The following is a 26,971-nucleotide window of genomic DNA, read 5'->3' as shown; positions in this document are numbered from 1 at the left end:
CCTACGAAATCCTAACAGTTATTTGTGACCATTATTCACTGCCTCTGTTGGATCAATACTCTTTATTTCAAAAGACTTTGGGTTTTTAAATGATTTCTTTATGTATATATGTAAGTACTTCCTAAGTTGTAATAATTACATTGCCTCTTTAACCAGAATATCTCAGGTGATAACACACTGTGATTTTAGCACTTGACCATCATTTATGGCCACAAAACTGAACTCAAAAAGATATGAGGCATCACACTTTTAAGTAAAACTAGTATGAAGTAAAGCTAGTATGATCCCTTGGCCTTTATTTCTTTAGAATCATTTTAGAATCATCATTTGATTCATAGTAATAAAGTACTTCTGTCTTCAGAAAAGGGTGTCCTGATCAGGGGATTAATTAAGAGTATAGATTTAATGGATACATACCACTGTATATAAAACAGATAAACAACTAGGATTTTTTTTGTATTGCATAGGGAACTATATTAATTATCTTATAATAATCTATAATGGAAAAGAATCTAAAAAAGAATATATATGTGACTGTATATGTGTGTGTGTGTGTGTATATATAACCAGAACCAACACAGTATTATAAATCAATCAACTTAAGTTCAGTTAAAAAAAAAAAGTCTTTTCTTGACCAAAATGTTTTGGGAAGCCTGTTTCACTATATGTAAAATAAAATTTTAAATAAAGAAGTTTACTTTCCTAATTTAGCTAATAATATAAAATCATAATTTAAAAACAGGTTGATTAAAAATTAGAACAGTGTCACTACAGTAACTCAGTTATAGGTAAAAATCATGTAATTAAAAATTGTAACAGATTTTAATACAGTTTTGGGGTAAAAATGACAAACTGTTGTTGAAATATCACACATTATACCATGATTTTAATATTGAACTAGTCTGCAGCTCATGGACTCAATCATAATTTCAAAGTCACATGAAATAGCCTGTATCCAGTTTAAATAGAGGAGCCCACTAATAACCCATGTGTCCTGTGCTGTGCCTAGTTGCTCAGTCATGTCCAACTCTTTGCAACACCGTAAACTGTAGCCTGCCAGGCTTCTCTGTCCATGGGGGTTCTCCAGGCAAGAATGCTGGAGTGGGTAGCTGTTCTCTTCTCCCAGGGATCTTCCCAGCCCAGGGATCGAACCCAGGTCTCCCGCAACGCAGGCAGATTCTTTACTGTCTGAGCCACCAGGGAAGGGAAAATGTTGGTATGTCTCATGTAATATTTGGGACATATGTATACTAAAAAGTTATTTGTTTGATTATCTGAATTTCAAATTTAATTAGGATTCCTGTATATATATATTTTTTTAATTTCGTTTATTTGGCTGTTCTGGGTCTTCCGTGCTGCTAGGGCTTGCTCTAGTTGTGGTGAGCAGGGGCTGCTCTCCATCTGTGGTGCGTGAGCTTCTCATTGCTGTGGCTTTTCATGTTGTGGAGCATGGGCTGTAGGGCACTCAGGCTTCAGTAGTTGCAGCACACAAGCTTAGCAGTGTGGCTCTTGGGCTTAGGTACTCTGAGGCATGTGGGATCTTCCTGGATCAGGAATGGAACCCATGTCTCCTGCATTGATAGGCGGATTCTTTACCACTGGACCACCAGGGAAGCTCCCAGGAATCCTGTATTTTTATTTACTAAAAATACTTTAACAAACATGAAGACTATATTTTGTCTACTATATAGATGCATAGATTATCTCATATTTTCTTCAGAATTTTAGCTTTGTTTTTATGTTTAGGTCTATAGCTCCTTATGAGTTAATTTTTGTGTGTGGAGTGATGTAAGGGTTGAAATTTTATTTTTTCCTTATGGTTCTTCTGTGGCCCAGGACTGTTTGTTGAACATGCTATCTTTTCTCCTACTGAGTTACCTTCCTCCTGTGATAGACACATACTAAGGTAACCACCGATGTAACATATCCTTGTACAGTCCCTTCCTTTTGAATAGAAGTGGAACTTGCGACTGGCATCCAGCCAACAGAATGTGACAAAGGTCAAAGAATTTTGCCGATAGATTTAAGGCTCCAAGTTAGTAGATCTGAGTTAATCAAAAAGGAGAGCCTGAGTAGCCTGATTTAACCAAGCAGAAGTCCTTAAAAGAGAGAGGGGGCCCTCTCTGTAAAAAACTTTATCGTGCTCGACCAAAAGAAGCAAACTTCCATAAGATTCTACAACTGCAAGGATGTGAATCTGCCAATAACTACGTGAGTTTGAAAAGGACTGCAAGCCTCATATTTGACCATGGCCAATGCTTACTCCTTGGAAGGAAAGTTATGACCAACCTAGATGGCATATTCAAAAGCAGAGACATTACTTTGCCAACAAAGGTCCGTCTAGTCAAGGCTATGGTTTTTCCAGTGGTCATGTATGGATGTGACAGTTGGACTGTGAAGAAAGCTGAGCCCTGAAGAATTGATGCTTTTGAACTGTGGTGTTGGAGAAGACTCTTGAGAGTCCCTTGGACTGCAGGGAGATCCAACCAGTCCATTCTAAAGGAGATCAGTCATGGGTGCTCTTTGGAAGGACTGATGCTAAAGCTGAAACTCCAATACTTTGGCCACCTCATGCGAAGAGTTGACTCACTGGAAAAGACCCTGATGCTGGGAGGGATTGGGGGCAGGAGGAGAAGGAGACGACAGAGGATGAGATGGCTGGATGTCATCACTGACTCGATGGACATGAGTTTGAGTGAACTCCGGGAGTTGGTGATGGACAGGGAGGCCTGGTGTGCTGCAATTCTTGGGGTCGCAAAGAGTCAGACATGACTGAGCGACTGAACTGAATATTTTAATTGCAGTCTTTTAGGATTCTCAGCAGAGCACCCAGTTAACAGAAGCTGAGAGATAATGAGTGTATGTTGTTTTAAACTTCTAACTCTGTGGTAATCTGTTGCAGAACATTAGAAAGCTAATATAGTACATTTGTCAAGAGACAATAGATCACATATATGTGAATCCATTTTTGGACTTATTACCATTTTCCAGTTCTCTCTCTAATCCTAATGCCAGTGCCACAATGCCTTCAATACATAGCTTCATAATAAATTATGAAATTAAGCAGTATAAGTCCTTCAGCTTTATTCTTTGTCTTTGAAATTGTTTTTGCTATTCTAGTTCCATTGAATTTCCGTATAGATTTTAGATTAAACTTGTCAGCATCTACTAATGAATATACTGGGATTTCATTGAAACTGTAAATCAATTTGGGAAAAACTGACACCTTAACTGTATTAAGTCTTTTGATCCATGGATATAATCTCTCCATATATTCAGGTCTTCTTCAATTTTTCTCAGTAGTACTTTTTAATTTTCATGGTATGATAATGCATATATTTTGTTAAACTTCTCTCTAAATTATTTCACACCTGAGATGTTACTGTAAATAGTATTGTTGCTTCAACTTCTAAAATTGTTAATTTTCTAGCATAGAAATATACCTTATTTGTGTATATTGTCTTTATTCCCTACGACCTTGCTAAAGTACGATTTTCTCCATACATGATCATGCTGTCTTTATATAATGGCAGTTTTATTTCCTAATTTCCAAACTCGGTGCCATTCATCCACTTTCCTTATTGCACTGGCTAGGATCTCTAATACAGTGCTGAAGAGATGCAAAGAGATGTGCTAAGAGTGGACATTTTTCTTTTTTTCCCAATCTCATCTGACATGCATTATTTCTTTCATCATTAAGTCTGATGGTAGCTATGGATTTTGTGGAAGTACCCTTTAGCTAATTAAGAAAATTTATTTCTTATAATTTGCTGAATGGTTGTTGAGTTTTCTCAAATTCTTTTTTTGCTTCTATCAATGTGATCATTTAATTATCTTTTTTTCCTATTAGAATAATGGATTGATTTTCAGTTGTTAGGCCAATCTACCTTTTCTAAGTTCCATTTGGTCATTTATATTATTCTTTTTTTATTGTTGCATTTAACTTGGTAACATTTTAATAAGAATTTTTGCATTCATGTTCTTAAAAGATTTGGTTTATAGCTTTCTTATAATGTCTTTCGTTTTTTTATCAGTCACACAAAGTTACCTATGTTCCTCTTTCCTCTATCTCATGAACGAATTTGTATAGTTTGGCATTATTTTTTACTTAAATTTTGAGAAAATTTGTCAATAAAACCATCTGAACCTGAAGTAATTTTTTTGAGAAGTTTTTAGTTACAAATTCAGTTTGTTTAATTGATTTAGAGCAAATAAGTGTTCTGTTTTCTCTTGATCTGTTTTGGCAATTTGTGTCCTTAAGGCAGTTTGTTTACCTAGGTTGTCAAATTTATTGGCATGAAGTTATTTGTATTTGTTTGCTATCTTTTTAATGACTTGGGTGTGTAGTGGTATCTCTCATTTCTAATACTGTAGTTTTTCCTCTCTGGATCAGTCTATGGAAAGTTTCACCTTTTCAAAGAATTTGCTTTTGTTTTCATTTTTTGTCTGTTATACTTCATTTCTGCTCTGATCTTTATTTCTGTCCTGATTGCCATAGGTTTAGTATATTCTTCTTTTTCTAGCTTCCTAATATGGGAACTCATGTTATTGATTTGAGATCTTTCTTATTTTCCCAAATAGGTGTTTAGGGCTGTAAATTTCCCTCTATACACCCATTTTAAGTGCATCCCCTAAACTTTGATGTATTATGTGTTCATTTTCATTCAGTTTAAAATACTTTCTAATTTCCTTTATGAGTTCTTTAACCCATAGAATATTTAGAAGTATATTGCTGAATTTTAAAATAATTGGTGATTTTCCAGATAGCTTTCTGTTATTGATTTCTTATTTAGCTTATTTGTCTCAGTGTCGGTTCTTTTTGATTTGTTGAAACTTGTTTTTATGGTTTGGTGTATAAGTTATATTGGTAGTTTTTTCAAGCACACTTCAGATGAATAGGAATTAGGTTGAATTAGTTGATAGTCGGGCTTCCCAGGTGGTAAAGTATCCATCTGCCAATGCAGGAGACTTGAGACATGTGGGTTTGGTCCCTGGGTTGGGAAGATCCCTTGGTGTAGGAAACGGCAATCCACTCTAGTATTCTTGCCCGGAAAATCCCATGGACAGAGAGGAGGCTGGTGGGCTACAGTCCATGGCGGGGCCATGAAGAGTTGGACACCACTGAGCAACTGAGCACAGAATTGATGGTCTCATTTGTCTTTGATAACCCTGTTGATTTTTTGTCTTCTTCCTCTGTCACTTACTGAGAGTGTTGAAATCTCTAACTTTTATTGTTTGTTTTCTATTTTGCAATTTCATTTTATCATTTTTCCTTCTTATTTTTAAACTCTGTTACTAGGTACATACTCACTTGGATTGCTTTGACACTTTGATGAACTGAACTCGTTATCGTTATTAAAAGTCTGCATTTTTCCATAGCGCTATTATTGTTCTGAAGTCTACGTTGTCTAGCATTCACAAAACCATTCCAGCTTTCTTTTTACTTGTGTTTGAATGGTACGTCCTTTTCTATTAAGTTTACTTTTAATCTGTCCCTGTCTTTTTCTTTTGTATGAGTTTCTTGTAGGCAGCATATAATGCAGTCTTACTTTTTTATCCAATCCAAGAACCTTGTTGTTTGATTTGGAGCATTTAAGTTCATTTACATTTGTTATCATTGTTGATGTGTTTGTGTTTCAATCTACCATGCGGCTGTTCAGTTTCTCTCTTCCCCATCTGTACTTTTTCTTTTTGTTCTTTTCCTTTAGATTAATTTCTTATGTTTTAGAATTTATCTCCAATATTGACTGATTAGCTGTACTTATATGTTTTGTTTTCCAGTGGTTGTAAGTTTTACCATGTTCACCTTTAACTTACTACATTTTATTTTATGTGTTTATTATTACAGTCAACAATGTATTAGGCACCAAGTGTTTAATCGCTCGGTCGTGTCCAGCTTTTTGCGATGCCATGGACTATAGCCCCCCAGAATCTTATGTCCATGGAATTTCCAGGCAAGAATATTTGAGTGGGTAGCCATTCCCTTCTCCAGGGAATCTTTCCAACCCAGGGACTGAACCTGGGCCTGCATTGCAGGTGAATTCTTTACTATCTGACCCACCAGGGAAGCCCATTCTACTTTTCAAATACTATTATTCCATGTTATATATATATAAACTTTATGTCAGGATGCTTCTCTCCTTGTGCTATTGTTATGAAACATTTTGCTTTTCTACATATATTTAAAATACATTATATGACTACTACATTAAGCAATCGATTATCTCTTAAAGAGATCAATTAATGAGAAGGGAAAGCCTTTTATATTATCTGCTTAGTGATCATTTGCAACCAAGTTGCTAATTGTAGCATTTTAACTTTCTTCCAGTTGATTCGGATTCCTCTCTGGTGTCATTTCCCTGGGCTGCAAAACTTCTTTGACATTTCCTGTAGAGCGGGTTTGCTGTCAGTGAATTAGCATAGCTTTTGTTTTACTGAGGAATGAAAAATCATTTCCTCTTCATTTCTGAAAGATATTTTCACTGGATATAGGATTTTAGGTGGACAATTTTATTAGCTCTTTAAAGATGTCACTTTGCCTTTTGGCTTGCATCGTCTCTAGTAAGAAGTCTCCCATAATTAATGTTCTGTATGTAATGTTTCCTTTTTCTATGGTTACTACTGAGTTTGTTTTTTTTTTTCTTTTCACTAGTTTTCAGTTGTTTTATTATGATGTGCATTGATGTGCTAGTGCTAAGTCGCTTCAGTCATGCCTAACTCTTTGCAACCCCGTGGTCTGCACCAGGCTTCTCTGTCCATAGGATTCTCCAGGCAAGAATATTGGAATGAGTGAAGCCTCTCAGTTGTATCTGACTCTTTGAGACCCCGTGGACTGTAGTCTGCCAGGCTCCTCCATCCATGGGATTTTCCAGGCAAGAATACTGGAGTGGGTTGCCATTTCCTTCTCCAGGGGATCTTCTCCACCCAGGGATTGAACCCAGGTCTCCCACATTGAGGGCAGACTCCTTACCATCTGAGCTACCAGGGAAGAACTGGAATGGTGGGCTTCAGTGGCTGTCTCCAAGGGATCTTCCTGACCCAGAAATCAAACCCATGTCTCTTACATCTCCTGCATTGGCAGGCAGAGTTTTGACAACCTATAGCACCTGGGCTGCCATCTATGGGGTCGCACAGAGTCGGACACGACTGAAGCAACTTAGCAGCAGCAGCAGCAGCACCTGGGTATGGTTGTTTTAATATTTTTCCCACACAGGCTTTATTGAACTTCTTTATCAAATTTGAAAAAATGTAGGCCATTTTTCCTTCAAGACAGTTGTCTATTGCCCCACCCCCACCCCACTGATTTCTTCTGGTACTCCAGTGAGTATAATTGTGTATACATGTATGCATACATACATGCATGTGTATATATGGAAACACAAATGCATAATAACATTAGGCTGCTTGATATTTTACAGATGTTTCCAGTATTCTGTTTCTTTCTCTTCTCTCCTCTCCCCTCTCTCTCCCTGATCCACTTACCTTCTGTCTCTCTCTGCTTCATTTTGGATAGTTTGTCATTCTATATCTTCATGATCACATACCTTTTCTTGTGCAGGTATCTAGAATATTATTAATTTCATGAAGTGAAAATTTCATTTGATACATTGTATTTCTCTTCTCTACAAATTCCATGTTTAAAAAAATATTTTTTTACATTTCTCTCATGTTTCCCATGATATCTTTGAATGTGTTTGTAATAGCTCATTTAAGGTCTCTGTTTTGGTCTTCACAGGTAGCGCTAGTGGTAGAGAACCTGCCTGCCAGTACAGGAGATGTAAGAGATGCAGGTTTGATCCCTGAATTAGAGAAGGAAATGGAAACCTACTCCAGTATTCTTGCCTGGAAAATCCCAGGGACAGAGGAGCCTGGCAAGCTACAGTCTACAGGGTCACAAAGAGTCAGGCACGATTGAATCGACCTAGTATGCAAGGTCCTTTGTAAATAATTCCATCATTATCCTTTAGTTCAGTTCAGTCGCTCTGTTGTGTCCAATTCTTTGTGATCCCATGGACTGTAGCACACCAGGTTTCCCTGTCCATCACCAACTTCTGGAACCTGCTCAAACTCATGTTTATCAGTTGGTGATGCCATCCAACCATCTCATCCTCTGCCATCCCCTTCTCTTCCTGCCTTCAATCTACCAGCATCAGGGTCTTTTCAAATGAGTCAGTTCTTTACGTCAGGTGACCAAAGTATTGGAGCTTCAGCTTCAGCATCAGTCCTTCCAATGAATATTCAGGACTGATTTCCTTAATGATGGACTGGTTGGCTCCCCTTGCAGTCCAAGGGACTCTCAAGAGTCTTTTCAAACACCACAGTTCAAAAGCATCAGTTCTTCAGCACCCCACTTTCTTTATGGTCCAACTCTCACATCCATACATCACTACTGGAAAAGCCATAGGTTTCACTGGATGGACTTTTGTTGGCAAAGTAATGTCTCTGCTTTTTAACATGCTGTCTAGGTTGGTCTTAGCTTTTCTTCCAAGGAGCAACTATCTTTTAATTTCATGACTGCAGTCACCATCTGCAGTGATTTTGGAGCCCAAGAAAAGGAAGTCTGTCACTGTTTCCACTGTTTCCGCATCTATTAGACACAAAGTGAGGGGACCAGATGCCATGATCTTAGTTTTTTGAATGTTGAGTTTTAAGCCAGCCTTTTTACTCTCCTCTTTCACTTTCATCAAGAGTCTCTTTAGTTCTCCTTTACTTTCTGCCATAAGGGTGGTGTCATCTGCATATCTGAGGTTATTGATATTTCTCCCGGCAATCTTGATTCCAGCTCATGCTTCATCCAGCCTGGCATTTTGCATGATGTACCCTGTGTATAAGTTAAATAAGCAAGCTGGTGATATACAGCTTTAATGTACTCCTTTCCCAATTTGCAACCAGTCCATTGTCCCATGTCTGGTTCTAACTGTTACTTCTTGCATACAGATTTCTCAGGAGGCAGGCAAGATGGTCTGGTATTCCCATTTCTTTTAGAATTTTCTACAGTTTGTTGTGATCCACACAGTCAAAGGCCTTGGCGTAGTCAATAAAGCAGAAGTAGATGACTTTCTGGAACTCTCTTGCTTTATCTATGATCCAACAGATGTTGGCAATTTGGTCTCTGGTTCCTCTGCCTTTTCTAAATCCAGCTTGAACATCTGGAATTTCTCAGTGCATGTACTGTTGAAGCCTGGCTTGGAGAATTTGGGCCATTACTTTGCTAGCATGTCAGATGAATGCGATTGTGCAGTAGTTTGAACCTTCTTTGGCATTGCCTTTCTTTGGGATTGGAATGAAAACTGACCTTTCAGTTTTCTCTACTGATTGATTTTCTCCTGGTTATGGGTCACATTTTTGTTTCTTCATTTGCCTAAGAATTTAATGTCATACATTATGAATTGTCCATTGTTTCCATACTGAATTTGGTTGTGTTCTTTTGCAAAGTATTGAGGTTTGTTCTGGACAGCAGTAAGTTTGTTTTAAGATTAGTTTGATTAGTTCAAGGTCTACATTTAGGCTGTTTTAGAGTAATTCTAATTTAGTCTCTACTTCAGTGTTAATTTCGCCACACACCTACAGTGTGGCCCCTTTGTGATATGTTTTGAGTGCTTGTTGTATCCATGAGAACTCTCTAGTCTGGTATGAATTCTGCCTCTCTTGAGTTTTGTGAATTATTCTTTTTGCAGCTCTCCACAATTATTCTTTCTCTGGAGTTCCTCATGAGTTTTCATTCTTCACATGCACAGATTGGTATTCAGCCAAAGACTCAAGGAGATCCTTACGCTTCCTTGGGTATATAGTCCCTCAACTGCTAGCCATTTCTGCCTTGCCCAGCTCTAATCTCTGACTCCACAATTCAGTAAGATTTTTGGGCTCCATTTGCGTTCTTTCTTCTCTGTGCTGCAATTTATAAGTTCCCTTCCAGCAGAAGACCTAGGCTATTGTTGAATTCACTGAATTTTATTTCTTTTCTCTCAGACATCACATTTCTTTTCTCTCTGCTACTTGTTTCCTGCTCTCTGAAATGGGTTTTTCCTACATTTTTATCAGTTTTTCTTATTTAAGTTTGGAGGTTAGTTTCTGACCTACTCAGAACTGGAAGCAAAAATCTGTGTCTTTCATTTGTAGTATTTTTCCTAGGTAATAGAATTATTTTAAATTTAAAGATCATTTGTAAGTTTTATTATTGTCTCCTTGAAGGTAAAGTGCGTATTTTTCTGTTGGCTTTTCAGAATTTTTTTTTTGTCCTTGATTTTGAGAAGTTTTACTATGATGTGCTCTGTAGATGGATTTTGGCATTCTCAGTATTTATTATCCTTTGGATTCACACTACTTTTTAAATTTGTGGCTTGATAGCAGTTTCAAAAAATTCTCTGCATTATCTCTTCAAATATTACTTCTTCATTCTCTCTTCTCCTTCTAATATTATATGTATTTTAGGCTTTTGTCATCCTGTTTTACACACTTGCTGAGATGTCCTATCCCACATACCCTATACACCCTCACTTATACCTTTATCATTAATGAACTCCAATCTGTCTTCCAAAATGTAGTCTAAATATTCCATCTTTTATGAAAATATACCAACTTGCCCTTCTCCTACTAATGACAAAGGTAACCTCACTAATGATCCTCATCTCTCTGCAATAACAATCTTATCACATAAAATATTTTCCTCCTTAGCCAAAATTTGAGGGCCATGAATGTTGAGACTCTTACCAAGCTTTGTACTCCTGGCAGCTAGGGCAGTAACTCACAGATATTTCCAGATCTTCATCCTCCCCACTCACTTCAATTGCCAGCCTATACCTTTGGGTAAAATTATAGCAGGAGGAGGATGATAATACCTAATATCTTTATCCATAGCATTTTGTTTATAAACACTCTTCCTTTTATTGTTAAACAAATATAGCTTTAGCTGCAAAGGCTTTGTTTATTCCCATGTATCTCACATTTAATGACTTTTAAGAAATTGGTCATTCTTCTCAAAATGTATCATAACCTTTTCTTCTCATATTTAGCACTAGCTGCTGTTACTGCTGCTGTTAAGTCGCTTCAGTCGTGTCCGACTCTGTGCGACCCCATAGACGGCAGCCCGCCAGGCTCTCCCATCCCTGGGATTCTCTAGGCAGGAATGCTGGAATGGGTTGCCATTTGCTTCTCCAATGCATGAAAGTTAAAAGTGAAAGTGAAGTCGCTCAGTAGTGTCCAATTCTTCACAACCCCATGGACTGCAGCGCACCACGCTCCTCCATCCATGGGATTTTCCAGGCAAGAGTACTGGAGTGGGGTGCCATTGCCTTCTCCGATTTAGCCCTAGAGAAGCACTCAAAAGCATGGAAGAAAAGGGAAATAAGCTTATTTTAAGTATTTTTTAAAAATAGTTCTAGGACTATATTTGTTTGAGAGTATCTTTTACACATTGCAGTACACCATTAATAGAAAAAGAATTGGGGAAAACACAATTAAGTTTACATTTTTGAAAGCCCTGCTTGTCCAAAATTTTCATAAATCTTTCTTCTGAACCTAATGTTGTCTCTCTCAAAATATGTCAGCCTTGTTTATGACATGAAAGTCAATTATGTCAAGACTGATTTTTTTTTAATAACTCAAAATAAGAATCCTGTGGCAGTTGCCTTTTATTCAGGTATTATGTCTTATAACCAGTCTGTTTGCCTGTGCCTAATAGAGGTTGATACAGCACACGTCCTGTAGTCTTTCAGTATAGATTCTTGTTTTAAAAACTTTTCATGGAACAGTAATACAGTGATCTGCTTCAAGTTTAAATTCTCATCTCCAAAGAAAAAAGTGCTCCTGTTATTTACTGTTTCACAGCATGTGTGTGCTATGTCAGTTCAGTTGTGTCCGACTCTTTGCGACTCTGTACTGTAGCCACCAGGCTCCTCTGTCCATGGAATTCTCCAGGCGAGAATACTGGAGTGGGTTGCCATTTCCTCCTCCAGGGAATTTCCCCAGCCCCGGAATGGCACCTGCCTCTTTTATGTCTCCTGCATTGGAAGACAGGTTCTTTACACTAGCATCACCTGTTTCACAGATCCAAACCAAATAGACATCTAGATCCCTATTTTTACTGACTGGATAATGTTGGAATTTTTCCTGCACTTACAGAATTTTTATTAACCTTTAAAGACTTACTGGAAAAAAGTACTTGTGTAAAAAGTATGTGGCTCCTGCAACAACTACAACACATTTTATAGTAAGTAAAACTAAGTTATCAAATTCCTTAGGTCATTTAGCTGATGCTGCTCCTGCTTCCTGCTTATTGGTGTGTTCCATAAATATTTATTACTTTAAGTATTTATTTATAAAGACCAGTGTCACTGAAATATGAAATTGAAAGTAATATTGCCGCTTTCCTCAAGTTCTGTACGACGTACTGGGGAGGGCAAAAGTATATGCAAAGAACATTTGTCCAGCACCTATTACCTCTTACCAAGATATAACAATGAATAGTGATGGTATCTTTTGAGATCGCTGCCCTCAAGATTCCATAGTTTCCACAAGGAGTAGTGTATGTTCTTACATATTACAAAGGAACTTAGAGATGTGAAAACAGCTAATTATGATGGAGCAGGATGAAATAAATACAACAATAAGGGACTGAACACAGTAGTCCTGGGGTATCTCCTAGGGAAGGCACAGCTCATGTGAGCTGGAGAAACGAGGGAACTACAGAGGAAGGAAGTGGTACTAAGCCAGCCTTAAAACATGAGTAGAATTTCAAAGCTTAGGAAAAGGAGTTAGGACATTTGAGTACCAGGAAATTGCATCACTAATTTTATCTTCTATTAATTCCTAAGTGAAATCTTTTCTCATGATTTTTTACAGTAAACTAAAATAACTAGTAAAAAGTATTCTGAACTTTCAAAAGTTGGGATTTGGTACTATATAATTAAAGGACTTCTTGTTCAGTTGCTCAGTCGTGTCTGACTCTGTTACCCCATGGACTACATACAACACACTAGGCCTCCCTGTCCCTCACCATCTCCCAGAGTTTGCTCAAACTCATGTCCATTGAGTTGGTGATGCCATCTAACCATCTCGTCCTCTGTCATCCCCTTGTCCTCCTGCCTTCAATCTTTCCCAGCATCAGGGTCTTTTCCAATGAGTCAGGTCTTTGCATCAGTTCAGTTCAGTTACTCAGTCATATCTGACTCTTTGCGACCCCATGGACTGAAGCAGGCCAGGCTTCCTTGTTCATCACCAGCTCCCAGAGCTTGCTCAAGCTCATGTCCATTGTGTCATTGATGCCATCTAACCATCTCATCCTCTGTTGTCCCCTTCTCCTCCTGTGTTCAATCTTTCCCAGCATCAGGGTCTTTTCTAAAGAGTCAGTTCTTCGCATCAGGTGGCCAAAGTATTGGAGCTTCAGCTTCAGCATCAGTCCTTCCAATGAATATTCAGGGTTGATTTCCTTTAGGATTGACAAGTTTGATCTCCTTGCTGTCCAAGGGACTCTCAAAAGTCTTCTTCAGCACCACAGTTTGAAAGCATTAGTTCTTTGGCACTCAGCCATTTTTATTGTCCAGTTCTCACATCTGTACCTGACTACTGGAAAAAACATAGCTTTGACTAGATAGACCTTTGTCAGTAAAGTAATGTCTCTGCTTTTTAAATATGTTATCTAGGTTTCTCATTTCTTTTCTTCCAAGGAACAAGCGTCTTTTAATTTCATGACTGTAGTCACTGTCCACAGTGATTTTGGAGCCCAAGAAAATGAAGTCTGTGACTGTTTCCACTGTTTCCCCACCTATTTGCCATGAAGTGATGGGACCGGATGCTATGATCTTAGTTTTTGGAATGTTGAATAGTTTTTTTTTTTTAATTAAAGTAGTAAGAATTCTAAAAAATCTTGAGTTCCCAAGGAAGAGCTTGCCCTCTTAAAGCTCAAATCTCTTCAGTTTGGTAGTTCCTTGTACATTCAGAAATGCTTTTCTCATTGGACTTTTTAAACATTTTTGGTCTGTAGACATTTATATGAAGGGAAAAATGAACATGAAAGACCCTAATCTTTAGTAAAAGGACTGTGATTAACTTCAAGAAATCTTAATATGATAAAGAGCCTGGTTTTACCTCCCTTTTATTTCCTACAAGTAGACTATAGTTTATATTTCTTGATATTTCTTAAATGCTCTTTTTTAAGATAGTTATTTTCTAGTCTCAAAAATACAACACAAATGCTTTTTCCCTCAACCAACAACGTAAATGCATTCTGCCTTTCCCTTAAGGGACAGTTGATCATGTTCAAATAGTATTTTTATATTTTCTAGAGGGTATATTAGGAATTTTTTGTTAAAGCTTTCCTTAATTTGACACAAACTAATCTTTTTTGATCTTTTAAAAGAAGAAAATGTGCATTGAAACATCTTCCTGCATGCTGTTTTTGTTTCCATTTCTGAGCCTGACTGTTACTGGAGGGGTAGATGAGAGGACAGTGAACGGGCCATGGGAGTTCTATTTGCAGCCCCAGGTACTTTGTCCAAACTTCATGCTGGTAGACGGGGCAAGAGGATAGTTGATGTAAGCTCTAATGGACCATTTTCTTGTGCTGCATCCCTCACTGAATCCAAGTACCACGGGCTTTATTATTCAATATGTCTTATTTTCATTTTGTACCTGTGAAGATTATCCTCACCACTTCTAATTTGTCTCATTTTCTCTGTAAATCTATTTTGCCTGTTTTCTGATCTTCACTAAGTAATTAAAACTAACCTTGTGCACGTTTCCTCTTGTAGATTATGAAAGCCATGTACAAAACTGCTTTTTTTTTCTTTTAGCGATTATGATCATATATGTGGAAGTGACTTGAATCGGTACTCCTATGATGTATTTCTATGGTGAATGTTTGTCCCATCCCATCAAAATATTTAGGACTCGCCTCACAACCATATTGTTGTCTTATTCAATCTTCATTTGTTTCTCTCTCAGATTAAGTGAGCAGATAGATAAATTTAGTTGCTGATGTAAATTCTTGAGCATATGAGCCAAATACAGCAATAGTGTTAAAGACAGAATTTGCTAGGAAAATTAGAACCAAGGGGCATTTAGTAATTTTGTAGTATGTCTGTTTGTTGATAAGTGAACATGTACTTATTGGTACAATTTCTCATCTGTCCTTTTCTTTCATTTCCTTGGAGTACAGCAACCCAATCCTTGGGTTTTTCAGCCCTTAAAGATGGCATAAACTATAGAGATCATCAAACTCAACCATTTTATTAACATTTAAAATTACCTAAGAGATGTAAAATGATTTGCCAAAAATAATAGAACTCCTAAGTAGAAGTGCTGGAATTCTCATCGAGGTCTTTTGACCTCAAGTATACTGTCAATTATTCTGTGCTCTCTGTTCGTTTTTATAGCAAGTCAACACATGCCAGCTTTCAAAAACTACAGTAATGATTAAAGAGTATGGGGTTTAGCCTTTTCTGAGTCTGATAATTACTATTAAAAATTTAGCCAGGCCCATGGTGTAGACAGTGAAGGCCAGGGAAGCCTGGAGTGCTGCAGTCCATGGAGCTGCAAAGAGGTGGCCACGACTGCGTGACTGAACAACGCGTGGTGTGTCCTAAGTATCGGTACAGCGTTTGGTATCCGTTGCTAGTGTTTTGTCTTTTGTACAATCTTGTGAGCCTATATTCTTGTAAATCTCATAATTATTGACTTTAATGTCTTTCAGATTCAATAATCCTAGGTTGTGCCACAGTCCCTATGGGAACTAGAATAAGTTATTAGAGCCTTGCAAATGTGTTTGACTGCCGCATTCTGTTATTTTTCTCTTCCACTGATGGCCTGCAGCTTCAGCGGCTGTGCAGTGGAGAAACTTAAACCTCGAGGGCCCATTAGATTTAACTTGTTTACTACGTTGATATCTATATGTTAAATGACAAGAGAGTTCAGGTTATTGAATAATTTAAAATTCAGCTCTAATTGGTGTCATATGACCTGGAAAAGGCCATGGATGACGCCAGGAGCATGCTGAGAATTTCTTATAAATAATTCATCAATTAGATGATTCATTTGCCTGGATGTCTTGCTGAATGCAAAAGTTTGTAAGTTATAACTGATGATATAACACCTGTAAGTATTTAGTTCATAATGCTAGAAGGTAATCTACCTTGATGATCTTCTAACAGATCTGCCAGTGTAGGAGAGTTAATTGCACTGGGGAGAAGGAGCATTTATTTGGGATGAGACTTTGGCAAACCATACAGTGCAGCTGTTGCATTATGTAGTCTCTGTCAGCTTGACAACTGGTTCTTATAAGCTCACTAAAAATGCAGAATGTTGTTCTGTGCCTTATTCCATATTAACTCCAAATGTTCTGGATAATACATTGACCTGCCCCTCACACAGTAGTTTAGGTTTAGAAATATTTAGCTTCTGGATTTCTGATTTCATCATAAAATGAAGAGTAATTTCATTATAAAATGAAGAGCAAAGAGGGAAATTCTGAAGTTATAAAATGATTTTTATTCTTATAAGGCCATCAGTGAGAATGTGAGGTTTGTTAATAGGGTGTTTGCTAGGATAGTAAATTATTATTTACCTTTAGAGAAATGAATACCAATAAGATCTGTTGGTACTTTTGGCTAATCCTGTGGTTAACAACTCATAAATGTATTCTAAGTAATTTCTTCCTAATTATGCAAAGTAAATAACAACCTGTTGCAGGAAATAATTATTGCAGTTTAGTTTGCCTCTCTCCTTATGGCTAATAGCAAAGATTGGCTGAGCCCCTAAAAATTATTTGTGCATATTTATAAAACATGACTGTTTACTTGTTGATGCTATTTTCATAATACTGTGGTTTTTATTTTGTATTTTGTGAGAACACAGGAAAGCCCTAGATTATCCTAGGAATGTATATGTTCATATATGTACAACAGACCTGTTTGTGCTTTCATGCATGTATACAAGGTCATATCATACATGTTTGTGAAAAAAAGTCCTTTATTTCCTATGAAGTCCTTAAAAAATATCTGTCACATTTTAAAAAGGGATCATAAAGATTCAGAAAACGCAATTCAGAAATTTACCAACCTTCAGTATCAGAAAATTCTTAGTATCTCATATAAGTCTCTCACACTTTTTTTAAACCTTATACTTTTCTCATTGGTGTTTTTTTTTTTTTTTTTTTTATCTAGTCATTGACTAGTGTCTACCCAAGTTAAGGCACATTATGCTTCTACTCTGTTGTAAGCCAAGTGTTGCCAGCATTTTCTCCTCATCCTTCTTTTGTGCTGTGAATCCCACAGCATGCCTTGTCAAAGATTTTATTGGCTTCATTTCTGCCACATCTAGAGTCTAAAGATGTAGCCAAGATTGTGGTACATTTTGTATAAGACAAATCCTAATATGCTACTGTTTTGAACTTACTGTTTTCCATAGATCATTTTTTGTCTAAACTTTTTTTTTTAATTTATACGATGTGTTTTTCCCAAGTATATTCTTCTACATGCTTTTCTGCTAAATATCATTCCATTTTTTTCTCTTTTTATAATTTTATTTAATTATTGGCTGTGCTGAGTCTTCACTGCTGCACGAGTTTACCATTGTTGTGGCTTCTTTTGTTGCTGAGCACAGGCTGTAGGCACTCAGGCTTCAGTGATTGCAACTCACAGGCTCCAGAGCACTTGGGCTTCAAGTAATGGCAGGCTAAGGAGTTGTGGCACACAGGCTTAGTTGTTCCACAGCACATGGGATCTTCCCAGATCAGGGATTGAATCCATGTCCCCTGCATTGGCAGGTGGATTCTTAACTGCTGGACCACCAGGGAAGTCCCTGTTTATTTCTGATTAAGCAGTCAATCCAACTCATTTTCATCACACAGAAAACATATAAATAGATAGCATGTTCCAAGTCATATTGTTCAGTTTGTTTAGTTTTGAGCATATCCTAGGATATTCATAGACTCCTTTAATTGGAAGAGCACTCAACATAATTATCAAGTTCAGTTGGCAAACCATGGTTTGCCAGATCTAGCCAACTGCATTGTTTCATACAACTCACAAGCTAAGAATGGTTTTAACTTTTTAAATGGTTAGAGGAAAAAAGACTATTTCTTGAAATGAGAAAATTACATGAAATTCAAATTTCAGTATCCACAAATAAGGTTTTTCTAGAATAGCTGTTGATTTCACAGTACAAAAGCAGAACTGAGTAGTTATGACAAAGACTTTATGTACTGCAAAGTTTAAAATGTTAAGTGTCTGACCCTTCGCAGAAGAAACTTGCTGTCCCCTGCTATATAGCTATGGGAATATAGCCACATGCAGCACCATGTATGAACTTGCCATATATAATGCTGGGTGAAAGAAGTTAAAAAAGAATGTATATCATATGGTTTTATTTATACTTCAGAAATAACCAAGTACAACTGAACTCTACTATGTATTTCAGCAGAGAAGTATTAAAGCAAAGGAGAAATTCTCATTAGAGTCAAGATAATCATTCCCTGTTTTGGCAAGAGAGGTAGAAAGTGGTGATAGCTCAGGGTCATCAGAGGTCTTCTGCATACAGAAGGGTCATCTTCTGTGTGCAGGATGGTAGTTACATTGGGCATTGCCTTGTGATTATTCACTAAGCTGATCTTATTTGTTTTGTGTACTTCTATGTTTATGGTATTTCATACTAAAGAAATTTTTTAAAGTCTACAACAGGAAGTAATGTGTTAAGTATTTGGAGTAAGTCTAAGGGTTTGGAGTGAGATATAGTCCCATGTCTGATGTAGAGTATTGACATGAGCTTGGGAAAGTTGTGTTGATTCCTTGAACTTCATTTTCTCATCAGTAAAATGCCAATTAATACCTTATAAAATTGCTGTTAAGAATAATAGGTTAAATATGTAAAACATTTAACATAGAATATGGTAAACTCTGGGTTGAAAACAGCCAGAGTGACAGTGTGTTCTGGGAGCATCTTCTGCATTTAGTGGTCAGTGAAGGTGATCTGTTAGAGCTAAGTAGGCTTATCAGAAATAGTTTGCATGAAATTGTCTTCTGCAACCTTCATTTTTCATTTATTTTCAGTCCTTTAAGAATTACTTTGAATTATTAAATATATTGGTTCCAACAATAACTTCATGAAAGAAAATATCCAAATGACCAGCAAGCATATGTTCTTTAATATCATTACATATCAGGGAAATGGAAAATAAAGCCATTATGATATTTCAGTACACATACACCAGATAGACTAAAAATGAAACACACTAGCAAGTATTACTGTGAATGTGAAGTAAGTGCAACTCTCTTAATTTCCTGATGGGGGTGTGAAACAGAATGATCAGTTTAGAAAACTTACTGGCTATTTCTAACAGAGTTAAATATGTGCCACATGACTTCAAAAAAGAGAGAATATTGTAGGAGAATATTCATAGAGGCTTTATTTTTAATAGTCCTAGACTGGTAAAAACCTAATCCAGTAAAAAGAATGGGTAAACAAATTTTGCTTAATTCATACAATGAAGTACTATGCAGAAATGAGAAAAGAATAAACTATTGATATACAAAGCAACATAGAAGATACTCAAATATTATGTTGAGCTTAAGAAGCCAGGTACAAAAGAGTAGCATGCAGTATGATTCCATTTGTATGAAGTTCAGCTTAGGTAAAACCAATCTGTGATCGTAAGAGTCAGAATATGGTTCCTCCTGGGAGTGTGAGGATGTGATATTGACTAGAAAGCACACAAAGGAACTTTCTAGCATATTGGAATTGTTCTACAATTTGATCTGGGTGATGATTACTTGGGTAAATGCAAGTAAAGATCTGTGCATTTTATTATACATGTTATGCCTTCATTTAAAAAAAAATCTAATGGTTTTTAAGTTAGTGTTATATATCTGAAAAATTCGTATAAAACCCATATGCTAGAGACAGCAGTTTGGGATTTATTGTTAGTTTAAACCTTAGTTAAGAGAAGTTATATTTGTAAATATATAGAAAGCATGAAGCAGAAAGAAAAATACATCTGTTTCATTTAGGCCCACTGGGACTTCCATGTGTTCCAGAGGCAGTGTTTTTCAACTCTACTAATAAAATAATTTCTTATATTCATATTCCAACAGCAAGTTTTATTTCTTTTCTCTTCTTCCTTAGCAGCTCATGATTCAGCCTAATCATGGATTCTAATTTTCTTTTCTTTAGTTACTGTGACCTGTAACCCAATTTGAATTTTTCTCCTAAGCTGATAAAGTCAGCCCAGAGTTATTGAGAATGTACTTGCTATGTGCAAGCCCCAGTGCTACACATATAGATATAGATATGCCTTCAAAATTTGTTGTGGCAGGGAAGTCAGTGATAATAACAGTAGTGGTCATAGGAAACGTTTTAAAAATATGAACTTTATATTAAGCGCTGTCCAAAGCACTTTATATTTAAATTATCTAATCATGACAACACCCTAAGAGACAATGCAAGATGTTAGTGTAAGACTGACATCCTTTGTATGAATGAGAAAGATGAAGGACGTCTCAACTATCTCAAGAAGTTCAACTCTGGCCCTACTGAAAACCTCACTGTAGCAAAATAAAGATTGATAACTGAACTCATTCTCTTTTAAGACAATTTAGAGATAATCTGTTGTAACTGAACATGCCCTCGGGTGATCTCAACCCCCACACACATACACACATGCACCACAGGGTTCTGCTTGAAAGAAGTTTGGGTAAATAGGTTTGTGTTTCCTTTTGTACATTAGTACCCTTATAGATAGACACTCTTGATAACTGCTCATCTGTCTCACCACAATGTTCAGTTTTGATGTAGGTGCTATTTTTAATCCTTATTTTACTGTTGAGGAACCTGAGGCTTGGGCAAGTTGAATAATATTCTATATAGTTTTTTATTGCTGTATAACAAGTTACTACAAACTTAGCAGCTTAAAACAGCACACATTTGCAGTCTTATCGTTTCTGTGGGTCTGTGAGTCTGGCACAGCTTAGTTGGATCCTATGCTCAGGGTCTTAGAAGGGTGCTGTCAAGGTGTCATTTGGGCTGTATTCAGCTGGGAGCTCTAGGTCCTCTTCCAAATTCACAAGGTTTCTGACAGAATTTATTTTCTTGTATGTGTATGGTAGATGCCTTGTTTTCTTGCTCCCTGTTGCCTGGAAACTGCCTTCTGCTCCAGAAGTCATTGCCATATGAGCCCCTCCATAAGCCCTCCCACCCTGTATATAATAGTTTGCCTCTGCTAATCCCAAGCCCCCATTCCTTCACTCCCCTACCTCTGTTCTCCCTTGGCAACCACAGGTCTGTTCTCTCTACCTGTGAGTCTGGGATTCTCTTCAGCTCAGTTCAGTTACTCAGTTATGTCCAACTCTTTGCAACCCCATGAACTGCACCACGCCAGACCTCACCAACTCCCGGAGCTTGTTCAAACTCATGTCCATCAAGTCCATGTTGCCATCCAGCCATCTCATCCTCTGTCATCCCCTTCTCCTCCTGCCTTCAATCTTACCCAGCATCAGGTGGCCAATGAGTATTCAGGACTGAGTCTGGGGTTAGCAGAGGCAAACTCTTACATATAGGATGGGCAAAAACAAGTTCCTACCATCTAGCTCAGGAAAGTATATTCAATATCCTGAATATGAAAGGGAGTATTTACTTTCATATTCTTTTCCATTATGTTTTGTCATAAATGAGTCACAGAAGAAATAGTACACAAGTACACAAATAGTACAACAAGTACACTTCTTGTAGTACAGAAGAAATTAACACACATTTAAATCAACTGTAGTTCAATAAAATCTACCAAAAAACAAAAAAACTCTCCCATAACACAATAGCTTATTTCTTCAAGACCAGCAAGAGAATCACTGACCTTGGGGAGAACACCAGACCTGCTATGAAAGGGCTTACCTGAGTAGGTCTGACCCACATGAAATCATCTTCCTTTTTGTTAATTCAGAGTTAGCTGATAAGGAGCCTTACTTATATATGTAAAGTCCATTTTGGCATGTACGTGACATAACCACAGGATTGATCACTGATCATATTCACAAGTTCTACCCTGCTCAAGGCGAGGAGATAATACAGGGTGGGGACAACAAGATGATGGAAATCTTGGGGACCATCTTAGAATTCTGCTTAGCAATATGCACAGCTCCCTAGCAGGTAATTGGCAAAGCAGTGTTCTCTTTGAGCAAAGCACGCATGGAAATGTTTACGTTGAAGTGCCTCTCAAAAACACAGAAGCTAACTACAAAAAAATTTTGTTTTAGAAATCTTCCAAATACCTGACATTAAAGTAAGTATAAGCTTCGTTAGTACCTAACAATGCACATATGTAAATAATGTTAAGTAACAAAAATGTGAATAAAAAATACTAAATACATGGTATCTACAGTTATATTAATGATACATGGATTAGAAAATATATGATGATGTAAAATAGTTGATTTATGTTTCTGGACTCAAAGCATTTATCTGTCATTTTAAAAGTATAACCTTTAAAAAGTCAGTTTATCACACAGAATAGCAGATGGTAAACATTTCTGTTGACAATAAGTGCTATGGAAGTTCAGAATAGGGGAGATTAATGTGGACTAGAGTTCTTCCTTAGGTGTAAAATAAGGTTAATTTTTTATGAGGTAGTTCATCATAAATTTTGCGCCCAAACTAGTTCCATTTATGTAGTTTGTCATCTGCTCAGTACACAAGATTGCATGCCTTCTATGAAGAGATCCAGGTCATCTCCACATATGTGGCTGATTCTCATTTAAACAGAACTCCTTTAACATTGTTTTAGAACTTCACTTGAAATCTTGAGTCATTGTACTAGCCCTCTTTTATTATAGGCTAGTAAGCATTGTATTGCCATATATCTTTTAGTTGATACTTTTTACCAATCAGTTCTTCATTTTCAACTATTGCAAAATAAATTAGTGGGATTTTTTTTCCCCCTCTCTGCTAGGGATCTCGATTATTCATTCTTCCTATAACTCTAGGATACATAACCATCTCAACTGTTTATGAATTAGTTCTTATTTTAAAAGTTGTGGCAAACCAAATAATGGCCTTCCAAATATGTCCATGTCCTAATTCCTGGAAACTGTGAATGTCACTTTATATGGCACAGAGACTCTGTATGACAAGAGACTTTACACATGCCATTCAGGATCTTAAGATGATGAAATTATCCAGGATTCCATGGGTAAGCCTGATGTAATCAGAATGGTCCTTATAGGAGGGACAAAGGAGGAGGCTAATGGCCCACGGTACAGACCAGTGGTTCTTAGAGTTTGGTTCCAGGTTGGCAGCACCACCCAGGAGCTTGTTAACGGAGCACATTCTTCAGCTCTACTCTAGAGTTACTGAACTGGAAACTCTAGGGAGTAAACCAAGCAATTCACATTTAACAATCCCTCCAGGTGATTCTGATTCGTGCTAAAGTTTGAGCATCACTGCTAAAAGCTAAGTTTTGCTCTCCTGAGTAGAACAAGCTTGAGGCTAAAATGCTGGGAAAGTTCATTCTATTGGCTTGTCAAAGGTAATTTGCAACTGCTTCCTTTCCGCCTGACTTCTATCAGACTGTAATCATTTGAACAGCTTAATTGAGAAATCACTTATGTTTATAGCTGAAATTAAATGTTTTGTATTTAAATAACTACTTTTGATTAGAATCATATTTTGTGGAAAGTGGTTGGTTTTATCTGTGTACTGTAAAAATATTTATAAAAACTCACCAAATTTCTAGCAGTAACTAACATCCTATTCAGCATAAGGTGAAATGTTTTACATCGAATCTCATGCTGTGTAATGGCCAATCAAAAGGTATTTAAGGTGGCTGAATGGATTTCTTGGCTTAGTATTCAAAATTAAACATTTTAAGATATTAACATTTACTGTTTTTCTTCTTCTCAAAGTTGATGTTATGTAACCCTTATTTGCAACTCCTAAAGTCTTGCTTAAGCAGTGAGTGGCAACACTTTCTTTTTCTCATCCTTGTGAATTTACTGAAATGTAGATTGTTTGAAAATGAGTTTAGCCTTGTGGCACATGTCTGTTTAGTTATGAATACTATCTTTATTAAGAAGATAAAAACACAGCTTTGTCTTGGTAAACATGTATCACTGATTCCTGAAGAGTCAAAAGAACTCCCTCTATTGTGCTCTTATTTGACAAGTGATCTTGTGGTTCCTTTTAGGTATCCAATAGGAAAAGCACTCTCCCATCTGCATCTTTGGAACTGGATGGTTCCTACTTGAGTGTACCCAAACCACAGATCAACACTCAAACCAAGCAGAGGCCTAAGTCTGCAAATCAGGACTCAGCTTTGGAATCCCTTGTAGAATTTAGGAATAATTCTTTGAAACCAGCAACCCTTCATTATTCCAAAGAGGATATGGGCAAGGTGCCCTCAGAGACCAGAACATTTAATTACAGATCCCCAGGGAAAAAACTAGTAGACGCAGTCCCTACAGAGAAAGCCCCTGCCAAAGAACTGAAGATGAAGGAATGCCAGCACCTTCAGGCTCCTCCGTCTGGTCAGTGTTGTGGCCATGGACTTTCTGAAAATGCAGATCATGTTTACGAGAGCCATCCGACAAACATGGGCCCTCAGCATTCCAAGACACACCTGGACTCGTGCAGGTACTGTGGGCTTTCCTGGGCGTCTCTGATGCATGGCCACGGGGCACTGCCACCTAATGAAAATGATATCAGAAAGCAGCTCTCAGAAGATAGAAGGCAGCAACTTATGCTTCAGAAAATGGAGCTGGAAATTGAAAAGGAGCGCCTTCAGCATCTGTTGGCCCAGCAGGAGACAAAACTTCTCCTGAAACAGCAGCAGCTTCATCAGTCTCGACTGGACTATAACTGGTGAGTTCTGCCTGTTTATTTCAGCAGTACCTGTAGTTTGGAGAATACAGTATAAAATGACAGCTGTGTTACTGTAACAGATGTGTAGGAACAGAAGTTCCTCAGAATCTTGGTTTGCTTAAGATGCATAGCAGCTATGACTTCCAAATAAATTGCACTGTCTTTTGGGGAAGAACTGAAAGACTACCTTGTCTTCCAAAATGTTAGCTTAGAGTATCTACTTCTCACCTGTCCGGTGTAGTTTTGGCTGGATTCTAAAGACAGTATTTTTCAACAATGTTACCATTACACAAAATACTTTGCTATTTGATGTCATTGTAGAGAATACTAAGCATTAAATAAAAACTTAAGATTTTAGGATGTAAAATAAGACTTACGTGTGACTAGGTGTCATCATTCCATATAACAAAGATAACCTGCTAAATTCAACCTTTTCTGATTATGAAGCATAACCTGTTCAATAGCCAATTATTATACACCTTCCCACATTTAAACTGCTCTTCCTCTGACAATTTTTCCCTAAGAACAATATTTCAAAAGCTAAAGCCCTATTTAATATCATGTAGTGTTCATTATAGTTTTACATACAGAGTCAAAGTTTGTTATCTTAATTTCAAATACCAATAGATCAATGCAATTGTATTTAAACATAAAAAAATATAGCATTTATGTCTTTTTATAAGTAAATTTCAAGGAAAGGGTGTGTTGTATCTCTGTGTGTGTGTGTCTGTGTGTGTGTGTGTGTATCCCTGCCATTTTCTCCTTGGTCAAGCATACCTTTTCCCCTTTGTACACATTCTTAGACATGTTGATTCTTACACACCTAATATTACTGTTATTTTCTTTTACTTCTTGGAGTTAATTTTCTTTCATTTTCGGATCCTGCTCAATATTTTTTAAATCCTAATGTCTTTGAAAGGTCCACCTTACTTGTTTTCTCCAGTGCAGTACTGACTTCCCTAGGAAGCAAATGTTATCTTCCTCTTTCTCTTCCTTTATGGTCAATTTTATTCTTCACTGTTGAACCTGGAGGCTTTTAAAGTAAGTGAAAATGAAGGCTCTTGTGACAGGATTGTCACCAAAGGCTGAAATGTTGCTCCAATTTTATGACCCCAATCTCCAATCCTCCAGTTAACGTGTAGTTTCTCCTGAGAACTTCATTCTACAAACATTTATTGAATGTCTGTGTTATGTGAGGAATGGTTCTAGGTAGTTGAGATAGGTAAAAGAATTAAATGTAGACTTTAAAGAGATCACAGTCTAGCTGGGGAAAATGGATAATTTTATGCTGGACATCATGTTCATTTGAACAGCATTATGTATTCAAGTAATGCTCCTTAATGATAATAAACTGCTTGTTGTTCTCTTGATCATCCTATCTTAGATGAAAGCACTATGAAACACAAATTTTGAACAAGTTTTGTGTATAGAGATTTCTTAAAACTTTTTATTTTTAAATAATTACAATATTGATAGGAGTTACAAAAATAGTACAGAGATTCTATGTGCCCGTCATCCAGTTTCTCCCAACGTCTACATTTTATACAACCATAATATATTGTCAAAGCTAGGAAATTAACATTGATACAACAGGTGTGTGTGTTTCTATGTCATTTTATCACGTGTGAATTTGTGTAACCACTTCCACAGTCAAAACACAGAACTATTTCAGCACCACCAAGATTTCATTTGTACTACGCTGTTTTTTTTTGTTTTTTAATTTTGTATTGGAGCATGGTTGATTAACAGTGTGTTAGTTTTAGGAGTATAAGAAAGTAATACACATATAGATGTGTATTTTCTTTTTCCAATTATTTTCCCGATTAGATTATTACTATGTCCTCATCTGTTTTTTAATATGTGTTATTTATTTATTTGGTTGGTTGCACTGGCTCTTTAGTTGTGGCACAGGAGATCTTCCATCTTTGTTGTGACGTGAGACATCCTTAGTTGCAGCATGTGAACTCTTTGTTGCAGCCTGCAAACTCTGGGTTGTGGCATTCTGGTTTCCTGACCAGAAATGAAACCTGGGCCTCCTCCATTGGGATGGTGGAGTCTTAGCCACTGGACCACCAGGGAGGTCCGGGCTGTTAGAGTCACTCTTTGCCCCAACCTGTCCCTAACCCTGCTGCTGCTG

At 37.1% G+C, this 26,971-nt stretch overlaps 1 protein-coding gene across 5 annotated transcripts in view; it reads left to right on the top strand.

The window, feature by feature from the left end:
* Window positions 1–26,971, top strand: part of KIAA1328 (KIAA1328 ortholog) — a 427,554-nt gene that overhangs the window by 243,582 nt on the left and 157,001 nt on the right. For all 5 annotated transcript variants that reach the window (XM_061400423.1, XM_061400422.1, XM_061400426.1 and 2 more), the window contains exon 7: window positions 24,161–24,834. In XM_061400423.1, coding sequence (XP_061256407.1) covers window positions 24,161–24,834 — 674 coding nt within the window. The remainder of the gene's footprint in view (window positions 1–24,160; window positions 24,835–26,971) is intronic.

Source organism: Bos javanicus, chromosome 24 (assembly GCF_032452875.1).
Source record: "Bos javanicus breed banteng chromosome 24, ARS-OSU_banteng_1.0, whole genome shotgun sequence".
In the NCBI taxonomy this organism is placed as follows: domain Eukaryota; kingdom Metazoa; phylum Chordata; class Mammalia; order Artiodactyla; family Bovidae; genus Bos; species Bos javanicus.
Note: the sequence above shows the minus strand (reverse complement) of the source record. Positions and strands in the feature narration are given on the sequence as shown.